At 34.8% G+C, this 12,370-nt stretch overlaps 1 protein-coding gene across 1 annotated transcript; it reads left to right on the top strand.

Annotated features, from left to right (window-relative positions):
• Positions 1–979: 979 nt before the first annotated feature.
• On the top strand, positions 980–11,023 carry SIP2-1 (probable aquaporin SIP2-1). Its single transcript, NM_001306192.1, has 3 exons — positions 980–1,464; positions 10,200–10,460; positions 10,548–11,023. Exons 1-3 carry the CDS (start codon positions 1,171–1,173, stop codon positions 10,713–10,715), a joined length of 723 nt encoding a protein of 240 aa, NP_001293121.1. The 5' UTR covers positions 980–1,170; the 3' UTR covers positions 10,716–11,023.
• Positions 11,024–12,370: the final 1,347 nt, after the last annotated feature.

The following is a 12,370-nucleotide window of genomic DNA, read 5'->3' as shown; positions in this document are numbered from 1 at the left end:
ATTATCAATATTTGAGTTTATTATTATTAATTTATTTTTTTCCTTTTTTCCTTTGGTGTAAAGGAAAAAATTTAAAACTATTTTTTTGTCGCTATTTTATAATTTAAAACTTAATTTTTTTGTGTTTGTTGTAATTTAATTTTTGTATTTGTCAGATCGTTCCTGCGTTTCGGATGAAGTCTCCTTCGAACCTTTAGACAAAGGTGCTATTGAGATATTGAGCCCTTATGGTATCTCGTACACATTTCGACGATTGGCCGAGCAAATAAGTCAACTTCAAAGTGGATTTGTTGTGCGAAGAGTGCGTTATGTCCCGTGGAAAGTTGGTCATCTATGATAAGTTTTACGAGAATATCAATGAAGCATAAATAAATTTGACCATTAAAATATTAAATATAAATTTGTTATTGAAACAAACAAAGTAAAAAAAATATTTGAGAAGGATGAAATATACCTATATGGGATAATATTTTTTTAAAAAAATATAATAAAAAAATTAAACTACAACTAATGTTTTTCATTTCCGTTTATAGTGAGCTATTTATATGTAAATGGAAAAATGACAAATATACCCTTGAACTATCGTAAATGATAAGCAAATATTCTCCGTCATACTTTTGGGGCATTGATGTCTCGCTCATTCAAAAACTAGAGCGTATATACCATTCACTCTAATGAAAGACTAAATAGGAGCACGTGACACAATCTTATGTATCGATTCAATGTCGAATCAGTAGATAAAATTATGACAGATATATTTCTATTAATATAATAGGTATATATACTATAATTTTTGAACGACAAGATATCAATATCCATAAAATATGATAAAAATATCTTCATAATATTTATGATAATTCAAAAATATATTTATTTCCCTGTGGATAAATAGAGGTATATAAGAGCCACATCTATAAATGTCAAAATTGAGGGGAGATCTTTTGCTAAAAACACACACGAATTGAGAATCCGCGAAAATGGGAAAAAGAAAAAGAGATAAAAGATTGACCTGTTTCGTAGCAATTCCGATAAAGATGCTGACAACAGCCACAATAATGAGTCCCCGACGACCGACGTCAACATAAGTAAGGAAACCGAAACCGAAAGCTTAGCCACACAGACCCTTCCTCAGTAACTCCTTCGTCTCCAAACAAACAAGGAAAAGACGAAATGGGGGTAAGCAGGAGAAGCCTTGTGATTTCAGATTTCATCATGTCTTTCATGTGGGTTTGGTCAAGTGTGCTTATTAAGATGTTTGTTCATAAAATCTTGGGTTATGGGGCTCATGATCTCAAAGGTGAAATCCTCAAACATGCTATTTCTGTCATCAATATGTTTTTATTTGCCTTGTTGACTAAAGCTACCAAAGGTGGGGCATACAACCCTCTCACTATATTATCTGGTGCCATCTCCGGGGATCTCACCAATTTCATCTTCACTGTTGCTGCTAGAATTCCTTCTCAGGTTCCTTCTTTTTCCCCCTTTCTAAATAAGGTCGCCTTTCACGTTTTATGTTGCTCCTGTCTTGTACATATACAAATTTTATGGGTTTAAAACCCATATTAAATTTAGATAAATTCCTAAATTCAAGAAAGATCAAACCCAAGTAAAGATTGATTATTTTCAAGTTCAAAAAACACTCCAATTTTATTTGGGTTTGTCCATTGAGTTGACTTCCAAAAGATGACATCTTTTTACAAGCTTGCCAAAGTATATAATAATGACATACTTTGGTCAATCAATTGGAAGCTTATCAGATCACTTTTTAATTCAATGGACCATTCAAATCTACGCAAATGCTTTTGGCTTTATCACAGCTCTTCTATTTTAACACTATAAATAGAGAGTTTCTATAAGGCCAAAAGGGCATGTGAAAAGGAGATGCCCAAATGTCCAGTGAGGAGATGTGAGAGGTTGACTATAGGGGTAAGCTGAAGAAGTATTGAGAGAGGTGATTAAACATGACATGACTCATCTATAAATTACCGAGGACATGACCTCGATAGAAGGATTAGAGTAGAAATTTAGTAGGTAGTTGAACATTTGTTGAGCTTCTTATTAGTATTAATGTCTTATTTTCTGGTTTTATTACTCTCCTTAGTTTCAGTTATTGTATTACTTCTTGTTGATATTGTTCTTTTCTCCATCATTTTGGCCACAATGACATTCATTACAACATTTCCTTCTCTATTATATTTCCTTTTTGGACATTCTCTGATTTTCTTTACTTTAGCCGAGGGTCTACTAGAAACAACATCTCTACCTTCACAAGGTAGATATAAAATCTGTGCACCCACCACTCTTTTCAGACTGCATTTGTGTGATTACACTAGGTATGTTGTTGTTGTAGTAGTATGAATTGGGGAAAGAACAGGACTAGGATTCCTCAAGTTATATAAGATGAAATAGTGGATACATTTTTCAGTCCCACTGAGATCAGCAAGTGTATATATAGAAAAATACCTAAAACTTTATTCCATATAGATGAATAGAAAACCAATATACCACATAAATGTTCATAAGGCACTGGTCTTGCAACATTCCAGCAGCGCACACCACCAAGATGCATCACTGTATCGCAAGGAAAGCCCTCTTCATAGAAACATGACGTTTCTTACATAGCCAAACCTAAAATTTTGATGAGGAAATGGAACAAGACATCCCCGAACTATTTAGAGATTCTCTGGAAAAATATTAGCACAAAAGACAAATTTGAATGAATTGAAATTCATTGCTCTGCATACACCTAATGCAACAATCGAGGTCTATGAATTTATAAGGTTTCTTAATTCTAGATTGGTATTAAGACTTTTATGAGAGGACCATGTTAAAACATTGAGTTTCAATGAAAATTTTGCATTCTAGAGAGAGGAGGGGGGGAGGGTCTAGATAAACACACACATTGGGAGCACTTTGTAGGATTACGGTGTTTTATGTTAGACAAGGTTATTGAAAGTAGACTGCCAAACGGATCATCAACTCTTCAGATTAGAGATTCAAAAATATAAAAAAACCAACAATAAAAAGACATTTCCTAGTGAAAAAGGATAATATAGAATCCTCATGGGGTGGGGATATGGGGTACAATAAACACAGTTGGCATGTGTAGTGCAAAAAGAGCGTATTAAGGCTCAAAGGTAGAGATGACTGAAAGCAAAGAAGACAAGGGACATGCTGACTATATGAGCCTGTTTGGTTCAGCTTAAAAGCTGGTTTTTGACTTATTTAACTGTTTGACAATACTCAAAATAACTTATTTGAAGTTAAAAAAAACTTATTTTAAGCCAAAAGTTAAAAGCTGGGGTAGGGGTGCTTTTTTTTTTTTAGCTTATAAGTTGTTTTAAGTTGACCACATTTTTATCTTTTTGCCCTTAATATTTTTATAAAATCTCCAAATTACCCATATAATCCTAACGTCTCTTTCTTCCATTTTTCCCTTTTCACGTTTGGCATAACAACTTCAGCATTTTATCCAAACGCATAACTGCTTATTTTAAAAATAAGTTTCAGCACTTTCAAAAGTACTTTTGTAAAGCTGCTTTTATTAAGCCATCCAAACGGGCCCTATATGTCTTTATATCGGATGAAATGTTAATCCTTTAGTGTTTTAGAAAGAATGGATCCTACCTTCCATATACCAAAGTTGGCACACCCTAAATCCTTGGAGGGCTTCACCGGCACTCGCTGCCTTAACTTGACCCAGTGTACCACTTTACCTTCTACATAAATATGATTTATATGTAAAAGTGGAAGAGAAATCATTTCATAGAACATTTGCACTTTTCATATGTATGATGTTATAATCCAATAATAAGTGTATTCATAAAAGCCATAGAAAGCCACATCTGGGAATAACAAAATAAGACACCTCATGACAATGACATCTATGGAACTTCTATTACTTGCACGAATAGAATAAAAATTGGGGCAAGACCCGGCTATACCCAATATCATAGGAGTTCATGTCATAAGGAAAACTGTCAGGTAGTAAATGGGACTCACCAACATCAAGAGAGCGAGAAAGCGGAGTCCCTAGCGAAGATCTGTGCCGCCCTGAAAGTCCATACCTGAATCCGTAATAAAGAGGCAGCAATCACGATAAAAGAGATGTGAGCACATATGAAATACTTCTCGCACGAAGAGAAACCTGCTTATTTTTTTTTTTTGGGAAAGTAACTTTTTTTTTCACAAAAAATCATCATCAAAAGAATGATGAGGTGGGGCACTTACAACCCACAATGGGTGGGACACATTCTTCACAAAAACTAAAAAGCTTTACAATTTGCCTATGAAATCAACTAGACTTAACTACCTCCCCCACCATATTCTGTTTACACCAAAAAAAGAAAAGGCTTAGGCATTTCATTTTGATCTTCTGTGCATTGCAACTTTTGCCTTCAAAACATCTGGTATTTCTTTCCTTCCATAAAGTCCACCAGATACAAATTGGAATGTTCATCCACCAATCTTCGCTCTGCCCTCTTCTTCCAATTCCTTTCCAACTGTTAAGTAGCTCCATGGTAGTTTTGGCACTACCCAACTTTTACTCCCGCAATACGTAAGAACATATTCCAAATATTTGCAGCTGTTTTGCAGTGTAGAAACAAATGACTATTTGTTTCTACACTGCACCTTGAGCAAATCTGTAAACCTCTTCTTTGTAACACCTCATGAGTTAGACATGCTCTTCTGATCACAAGCCTACCGAAACATGAAACTTTCAGTGGGCTTTTGACTTTCTAAATTAACTTCCAGGGCCATATATCTATCAAAGATTGTCTGTTGTTCATGTTCATCTTCCAGTAGCAAGATTTTACGGTAAAAAAACCTCTTCTATGTAGACTCCAAACTGGTTTGTTTGGCCCCATAGAGATATCTGAAAAGGAGTTTGGCTCCAAACCTGAGATACAGCGGCATCTTTTTGAAGGCTAATGATGTATAGTTGAGGAGAAGTGCTCCTTAGGGTACTTCTGGGTGTAGAGAAACCTGTATATGAAAAAATGCAATACAATATGAATAACCACGCGAGAACAAATCATGAGTCAAGCTAGATTCCATTTCGACGAGAACATTTAAATATCAAGCTTAGACTTTAAATAGACATAGCATGTTTCTTTCATGGGATAATCCAGTTACTGACATGACATTGACCACCATGTGCACCTCCTGCTACTCTGACTTTAAGCCTAAGATGAAGAGGGTCTCACCACAAAGCCATGTGGTTTTTAACAAGTATGCTAGCAAATCATGAATCTCAACCAAGGTATACTATCTAAGGAGCGTCTCCCCTAGCATCTGGGTTATTTGTGTTGTTCATTCCGATGATCTCATCAATAGGCTACGCTAGCTTGATATGTGGACCCCAAGATGGTAACTTACACACTCACCTTGATGGCTATTGTTACTGCTTATGTACAACAAATGCCATTAGAGTGATTTTTTGCTGACCTAACTAGCTGAGTCCCTTGAACAAAGGGGTGGGGTTGGTATTTTGGCTAGCAGTGGATTGTTTATCGATCTGAAATTAGTTTCTGTTGTACTCTGCTGCAAAAGTTCTGAAGTTACTTATTGTTCCATTTCCTGCGTTCGTTGGGTCGGGAGTCCATGTCATGGTGGTATGGATAAGGAACCTCTGGTGTTGTACTATTCAATTATCTAGGACAAATGTTTATGCAAATTTGATTAACTAAAACTAACATTTGCTAACCATATACAATGGATCTATACTTATGCATCAACATAATGCATAAGTAAATCTTAACTTCTTTTTTAGGTAGTCTTCGTCTATTTGAGTTCAAATATATGTACAAAAATATCATTAATGATGATTGATGAAGTTTGAAATCAATGAAAGTAACATGTTCACCTCCATTTAATGAAATATTATATTACCATCTATTTGGCATTTTGTTAATTATTTTGCAGTATTAGTTTTTATGAAGAGTTAGTAGTCAAAACACACATGAACCATCACTTTCTCGGGAGTTCCACACTCCCAACCTTCAGTTGTTTCCATTTCCTACTTGAGTTATCACCATCTACGTATTAAATAAAGAACTCCTTGAAGTTGCCAACTATTACTTGTTCTCTTTTTCTATCTGCAGTATCACCATCAAATCAGATAGGTGTGTTCTAATACATGTATGTTGATAGTTCAGGTAGGAGAAGGGAACAACTTATAGTTGGGGGTGTGAAACTCGCGAAAAGATTATAAAACGTTCCCAACTTTGGAAATTGATTTCTGTATTGATACTTTCTAATGAAAAATTTGGAAAATTTATATAAACAAACACTGGAAACACCGCAGTTTTAAACAGGCATTTTTGTTTGGTTCCAGTGGAAGGGGAGGGAACAGTTTGGAGGTTTTGAGGGAAGATGTGGCAACTTTAAATGATAAGTAGGTTATGGTTAATTGGGACATCACTTATGCATAATTTTGAATATTGGTCCAGCCGCCAGACATGTTGTAGCTTTTCCAGTTCCTCTTCCCATTACCCATGACACTATTTTCCTTACAACATCTTGATGACTGTCTTTTATTGCTCTGGGACCTGCAACCTTTGTGTGATGTAAGTCCTTGTTAACTTGCCTGATAGACATGTTGGTTGCAGGGAAATTATCATTACCCTGTCCTCCATAAGGTTCATATTTTTTGTCTAACTTTACCATTTTCCATTTCTACTCCTCTGGGGAGGGCCATCTAGTACCTTCTTTGCAGTGATTCAGTCACTTCTATTTTGTTGCGATATTTGTAACCCCTTTAATAGCCAAATAATGTCCATGACTCCAAATTTGTTCAACGTAAAATCTGAGTGGTGCAATTGTTTCTCTTCTTAATGAACGGAGAGGAGACATCATTGGTGGACAGGTAAAACAGAAAAAATGTTTGCAGATACTTGGATGGAGAAGTTAACTTATGTATATTGCTGTGTTGACAAATCATCAAGTTAGCGTTTTGGAGTCAGTTTTGGCTAAGATTATCGATCACCTGCTCCCAAAATTTTGACATAACTACATCTATATGATTTTCTTACTGTTGGACTTGTTTTCTTACTGTAGATTCTGTTAGATTCTGTTCGTACGGTTTCTACTAAGCTAAGTTGTTTGCGAAGGTTGAGTGTGCTTTACATGGGTCAACATGCATTTATGTAAATTAGCATTTCCTAATACGTTATGATTTAGCTTCACTTATTTTTGTTATATGTAACTCTAGTATTTACACTTAGCTGGATAGTACAATTAAAACACAACATTTACTAGTAGCTCTTGATTTATTAGGATGGATTATGATCCATATGACTCCAATTTCTTCCATTTTCTGTTCTTTCTTATTTTGGTTGATGAGATTTTGTCATGAGTTCCAGATCAGTTGTTATAAAACTTGTTGAGTTGCATTTATTTGAGAGGTACTTGGCCCATTCACGTGCTCAATACAGAACAAATACATGCAATATGACTTGTTTAAGCTTTCATTTTCAGCCTGCCTAAACTTGTCCAAGATAAGTGCTGAAGTGTGTCTACCACCTCATCTTAAAGTTCAAAATATCATAAATTTATTTTATTATGCTAAGATACCCCAACAATAAGATTTCCCCGAATTTTCTACTATAATTTGAGCAATTTTAAGGTTACAATGCATACACCTAAGGAACTGACTCTAACAACACCTACCCAAACCTCAATAATATTCCCTAGTTGTTGGTATCTTCTCCAGCTCCTTCAAAGACTCTACCCAGTCTCCTTTACACAAACAAAGCAACACCTAATACAAATTACTGGGAATGTAAAAAACGTATAGTTAAGGACCACAAGAATCTAGCTTTTACAACTCAGAACTACTCGGCGCAACCTTATCGAGAAAAGGTAGAACAGTATGAATAACACTTGATAGGAAAAGGTTCTTCGTTGCAACAATTGACTCTTTCTTCAGCATCAATATAACACTTTGGAGTAGAATAGCTGCCTATACTTTTCCAATCCAACCAAGACTTAATTCAAGAATTTCCGAGAAATCAATTCTTCTTTGACTTGGTTTGGAATCAGCCAACTTCTCCTTATTCCAAGCTAAATCCATGTGTTCAATTATGGTAAGTTTCCATGTCTTGAACTCCAGTTACTTATAGAACTGAACTAAAACATTAATCTCAATCTCCAATTGCTCCTTTTTGTCGCGTGGAATACCTTCAGTTATGTAGATCAATGAATCTCTTCTAGTTGTTGTTTGAGTAACCTGGTTCTGTAAGCAAGTCCTCATCACCATTGCTAGCTTCACCAATTTCTTTTGGATATTTGCCAAAGACCTGGTTCTTATACATCTTGATCTATCCTTCTTGAACATTGATTGTTAATTGTACATTGTTTGTCAATCATCAAAATATCATAGCATCTTAAATTAGGACTCAGATTAAAGTAAATCAGAACACATCACACGTTAAGCTCTTGCAGCTTGACCAAAGCCTCGAGGACAAGTGATAACAGCACAAACAGCAGAGTACTCTAAAATTAGAAGATTGAAAAAAGGGAAGGAATTGATTCTTGAAAGAATAGAACACAAGCTCAAATACTTGATACTTGAAACCTTGTACTAAAGAAGTTGTAAAACAAAAAAGGCTGTGAATCAATTAAGAAGGAGAAGAAGAAAAATAGGAGGGAAGAACTAGAACAAGGAATCTTGACATTGAAGAAATTCAAGCTATGATTCAAGGTAGAATATAAATGGCATAACCCTAAAGAGAACCTCAAAGGTCTCCCACAAGCCACAAAGGCTACTAACATTAATATTAATTCAAACAAAGCTACAGCAAAGAAGAAAGAAATCCATTCATGTAGAAGCCTAGAGGGGGGCTGCCATTCTCCCTTGAAATTATCAATGGGGTAATCAAACTATAAATAAACTAGTAAAATCCCTAGGTTCATATAAGACTACCAACACTTCATTCTATAAAGCTATATAAGTAGTCAACATAGCATTGAATAATCTTCTAGACACAAGTTTGGGTCACTGGACTCGCTTCTTCTTTGGACAGATTTCTTGACCAAAATCCAACTCTTATTGGTAAGCGATCTGGGCCTCCAAATAGAAGTAAGACTTTCCCAAAAGATCTACTTTGGCCTGGATTGAGTGGAGTCTGGAGCTCTTATTCGGTCAAAAACACATGTTTTCATTGCTAATTAGATCCTATTAAAGCTGTAGATATTCCATTGCCCATAATGAAGTTGTGCTTTCTTGAATGCTATCAACAAATGTCTTCCAGCTCATCCAATTGTGTTAGTATTCCCGAAAAGGGCTTGCAAAGGTCTTGCACCATCCTTTTAACTCCCTCAACTTTTGTATTAGATGTTCTAGTTCTCTCACATTATATCAGAGCCACATTTTAGGAATTCCATTCCCACACTTGTGATCTAACCACAAGGACGCGAGGAAGGGTGTTGAATTATATAGTTGACTCACATGGATTGGGTAAAGGTTTGGAATAATAGGGCCTTTTACCACTCTACTCATGTCTTGAAGTTGTGTTTAAACTTTTTCACTATTAGATATACTAGTTTTGTGGGTGACTAAATGGATAAGTAGAAAGATGAGATTATGTAATTGATAAGTCTGTCGAAATGTGAACCTTGTCCCAGAAGAAGAATAGAGTTTTTAATTTGTGTGATACATGGTTAGTTAGTTGATTTATTTAAGGATATTGATATAAGGATACATTTATGGTTGAATACATGCATGATACATGTACTAAACTTGGTACACGCTAGGATAGTCCTATAAATATCTAGACATTAAAGTCATTTTTGATAAGCCAAAATGTAAGTCAAGTTGGCAGAAATCCACTTGTCTTCTAAGTGAATCGTTGATTGAGAAAGCAAGTAGAGTGGAGTAAGAAAGAATAATTTTCTCTACGTGTCTTCAAGAGGGAGTTTAAGTGATTTGAAGTGCTTCTCCTCCCCTACTTTTTCCAACAAAGGCACTATTAGCTTTAAAAGATATGTGTTAATTGGTTATCAGTCATACTCTGAAGCTACTCACCATTAACTTTGCAGTCAAAATCAGGCAATGATATTGTGACTCAATTTTTCAATTTTGTTTTTACATTTCTTGCCTGTCAGATTCAGCTAAAATATTGTTATTTTTCCTGGAAAAGCTTATTATAGTTGAGTGTTTCTTCTGATGAACAATTCCTCCATCTTTTTGTTTTAAGGTCTTTGGTTCAATTACTGGGGTTAGATTCATCATTGCGGCATTTCCAAACATAGGACGTGGACCTGTTTTGAGCATTGACATTCATCGAGGTGCATTGACAGAAGGAATTTTGACATTTGCAATTGTTAGCATTTCACTTGGACTTTCCAGAAGAAGTCGAGCGAGTACTTTCATGAAGACATGGATATCCAGTCTATCCAAACTGACTCTTCACATTCTTGGTTCTGATCTAACAGGGGGATGCATGAATCCAGCTTCTGTAAGTACTTCCTTGTGCAAGTATATGTTTTATAAAGTGAAGTTTCTGTATGGACATGATATATATTGAGTTAAATAAATTTTGTAGGTGATGGGGTGGGCTTATGCGCGGGGTGATCATATTACTAAGGAGCATATACATGTTTATTGGCTTGCTCCAATTCAAGCAACTTTGTTGGCTGTTTGGACTTTCAATTTGCTAGTTTCCCCATCAAAGGACAAAGAAGCAAAGAAGACGGAGAAAAAGTCAGAATGATTCATCATTCTTTTCTGGTTCAGAAACTACATGTATCAACTTACTTCTCTTTCTTTTCAAAAACTTAATTTGAAAAGGGTTCAGTTAAGGGATGTATTATTTTGCCTCAATATAATGTTAACCTCCCCTGTGTTTGAATTATTGATGAAAATCCCCAATCTATGTTGGATTTCTTATGAAACAATTAAACAGCAAAAAAAGAAAATTGTAGAGAATGTTGTAAATTTATCATATTAGTGTGGATGCCAGTAACTTCAAGGTGTAATTCCACCATTATGTGTAGTAATACCAACACTTCCGTACTTCCACATCGATCTCTCACAATCTTCCCTATATTCTCAAAAGGTTCATGTCATGTGTATGACAACCGTACCCTCTTTTAGTAGTATACATATAGATGTATGATAGCCATAGGTGGGCGGATAATATAATATACTTGAAGATTTGGAAGAAATATGAAAAACTCTCATTTCTTGTCTCTATATTTCTATTGTTTTCATCTTCTAATATTGTTACTCTTTCAGTTTGATATTAGAACAACTAGAATCTCTAATCTCCGAGTTCCAAGTTATTTCTTAATCTCTTGTACTGTGAGTATTAAAAATTTCACGTTTCGGTATGGAATTCATTTTGTAGTTGCATTTTATGAACATGGATTATGTATGTTTCTAATTTACTCGCTTTAGTTTGGCCAGTGTGACTGTGTGAGGTAGTAATATCATTACAACAATTTTGATATTTTTTGTTAAATACTAATTCAATTTTGTTCATAATTTGAATTCTGTTAATTATGAGCAGATTGTTATGGGCTCAGATCTTCCTTGTTTGCTAGGTTTGCAGGGCATATTAATTGGTTTTGATAGTTATGTTGTGAATAATAAATTTAAACATCTTGATGACATATTCAACAATATAATTTTGTATGTCATATAATTTCTTGGCACTAGGTTGAGTTAAAATATATTAAGTATATAGTTTTACGTGTGATCAAGCTGATATTATCAAGAGTTTTACGAGAAATTTTACAATTGAGATTAATATGCTCTTTTGTTGATATTTCCTTCATATATGCAATTTTGTTGATATTTCCTTCATATATGCTATTTTTGTTAATTGAAAGTAAAAAAAAAGATTTCTTTTTATATTTGATTTATGCATAAAGAATAACATTTTGAAAAGAAATAGTGATGCTACTTTCATATATAATTTTAAAGATGACACAGGCCTTCTCTAATTTTTTTAGGGGAAAATTGTATATAATAGCAAACTAATAACCTAAAATAAATAGAGTAGCTAGGGTTTGATTTAATTGTGTTCCATAGCAAACGTTTGCAAATATCTCGCTCGACACTCTTTCAAATATCTCTCTCGCCACTCTCTTCCAATCTCTCGCTTGCTACCTCACTTTTTATACAAACACAAGTGTATAAAAATTGTTTCTAATTGTATAAAGCAGAGAAAATTGTATAAAAACATATATTTTTGTTCTCTCTCTCCCCTCTTCCAAATCGCGCTCGCCACTCTCCCAAATCTCGCTCGCCTCACCCTCGCCTTTCTCACTTATACAAATACAAGCGAAATGTATAAATTGCGTTTCTGTTTGTATAAAGCGTGGAAAATTGTATATACACATGCAAGTACATATATTTCGTCCT

Source organism: Solanum lycopersicum, chromosome 1 (genome assembly GCF_036512215.1).
Source record: "Solanum lycopersicum chromosome 1, SLM_r2.1".
NCBI classification, from domain to species: domain Eukaryota; kingdom Viridiplantae; phylum Streptophyta; class Magnoliopsida; order Solanales; family Solanaceae; genus Solanum; species Solanum lycopersicum.
This window is presented reverse-complemented; position numbering and strand designations above follow the sequence as displayed.

What these genes read in the sequence shown, in the direction of transcription:
- SIP2-1 (NM_001306192.1), top strand. Translation starts at nt 1,171, where the DNA reads ATGGGGGTAAGCAGGAGAAGCCTTGTGATTTCAGATTTCATCATGTCT. An exon ending in CTGCTAGAATTCCTTCTCAG is followed by an intron (nt 1,465 to 10,199) that starts GTTCCTTCTTTT and finishes TTTTGTTTTAAG; the next exon opens with GTCTTTGGTTCAATTACTGG. An exon ending in GATGCATGAATCCAGCTTCT is followed by an intron (nt 10,461 to 10,547) that starts GTAAGTACTTCC and finishes TAAATTTTGTAG; the next exon opens with GTGATGGGGTGGGCTTATGC.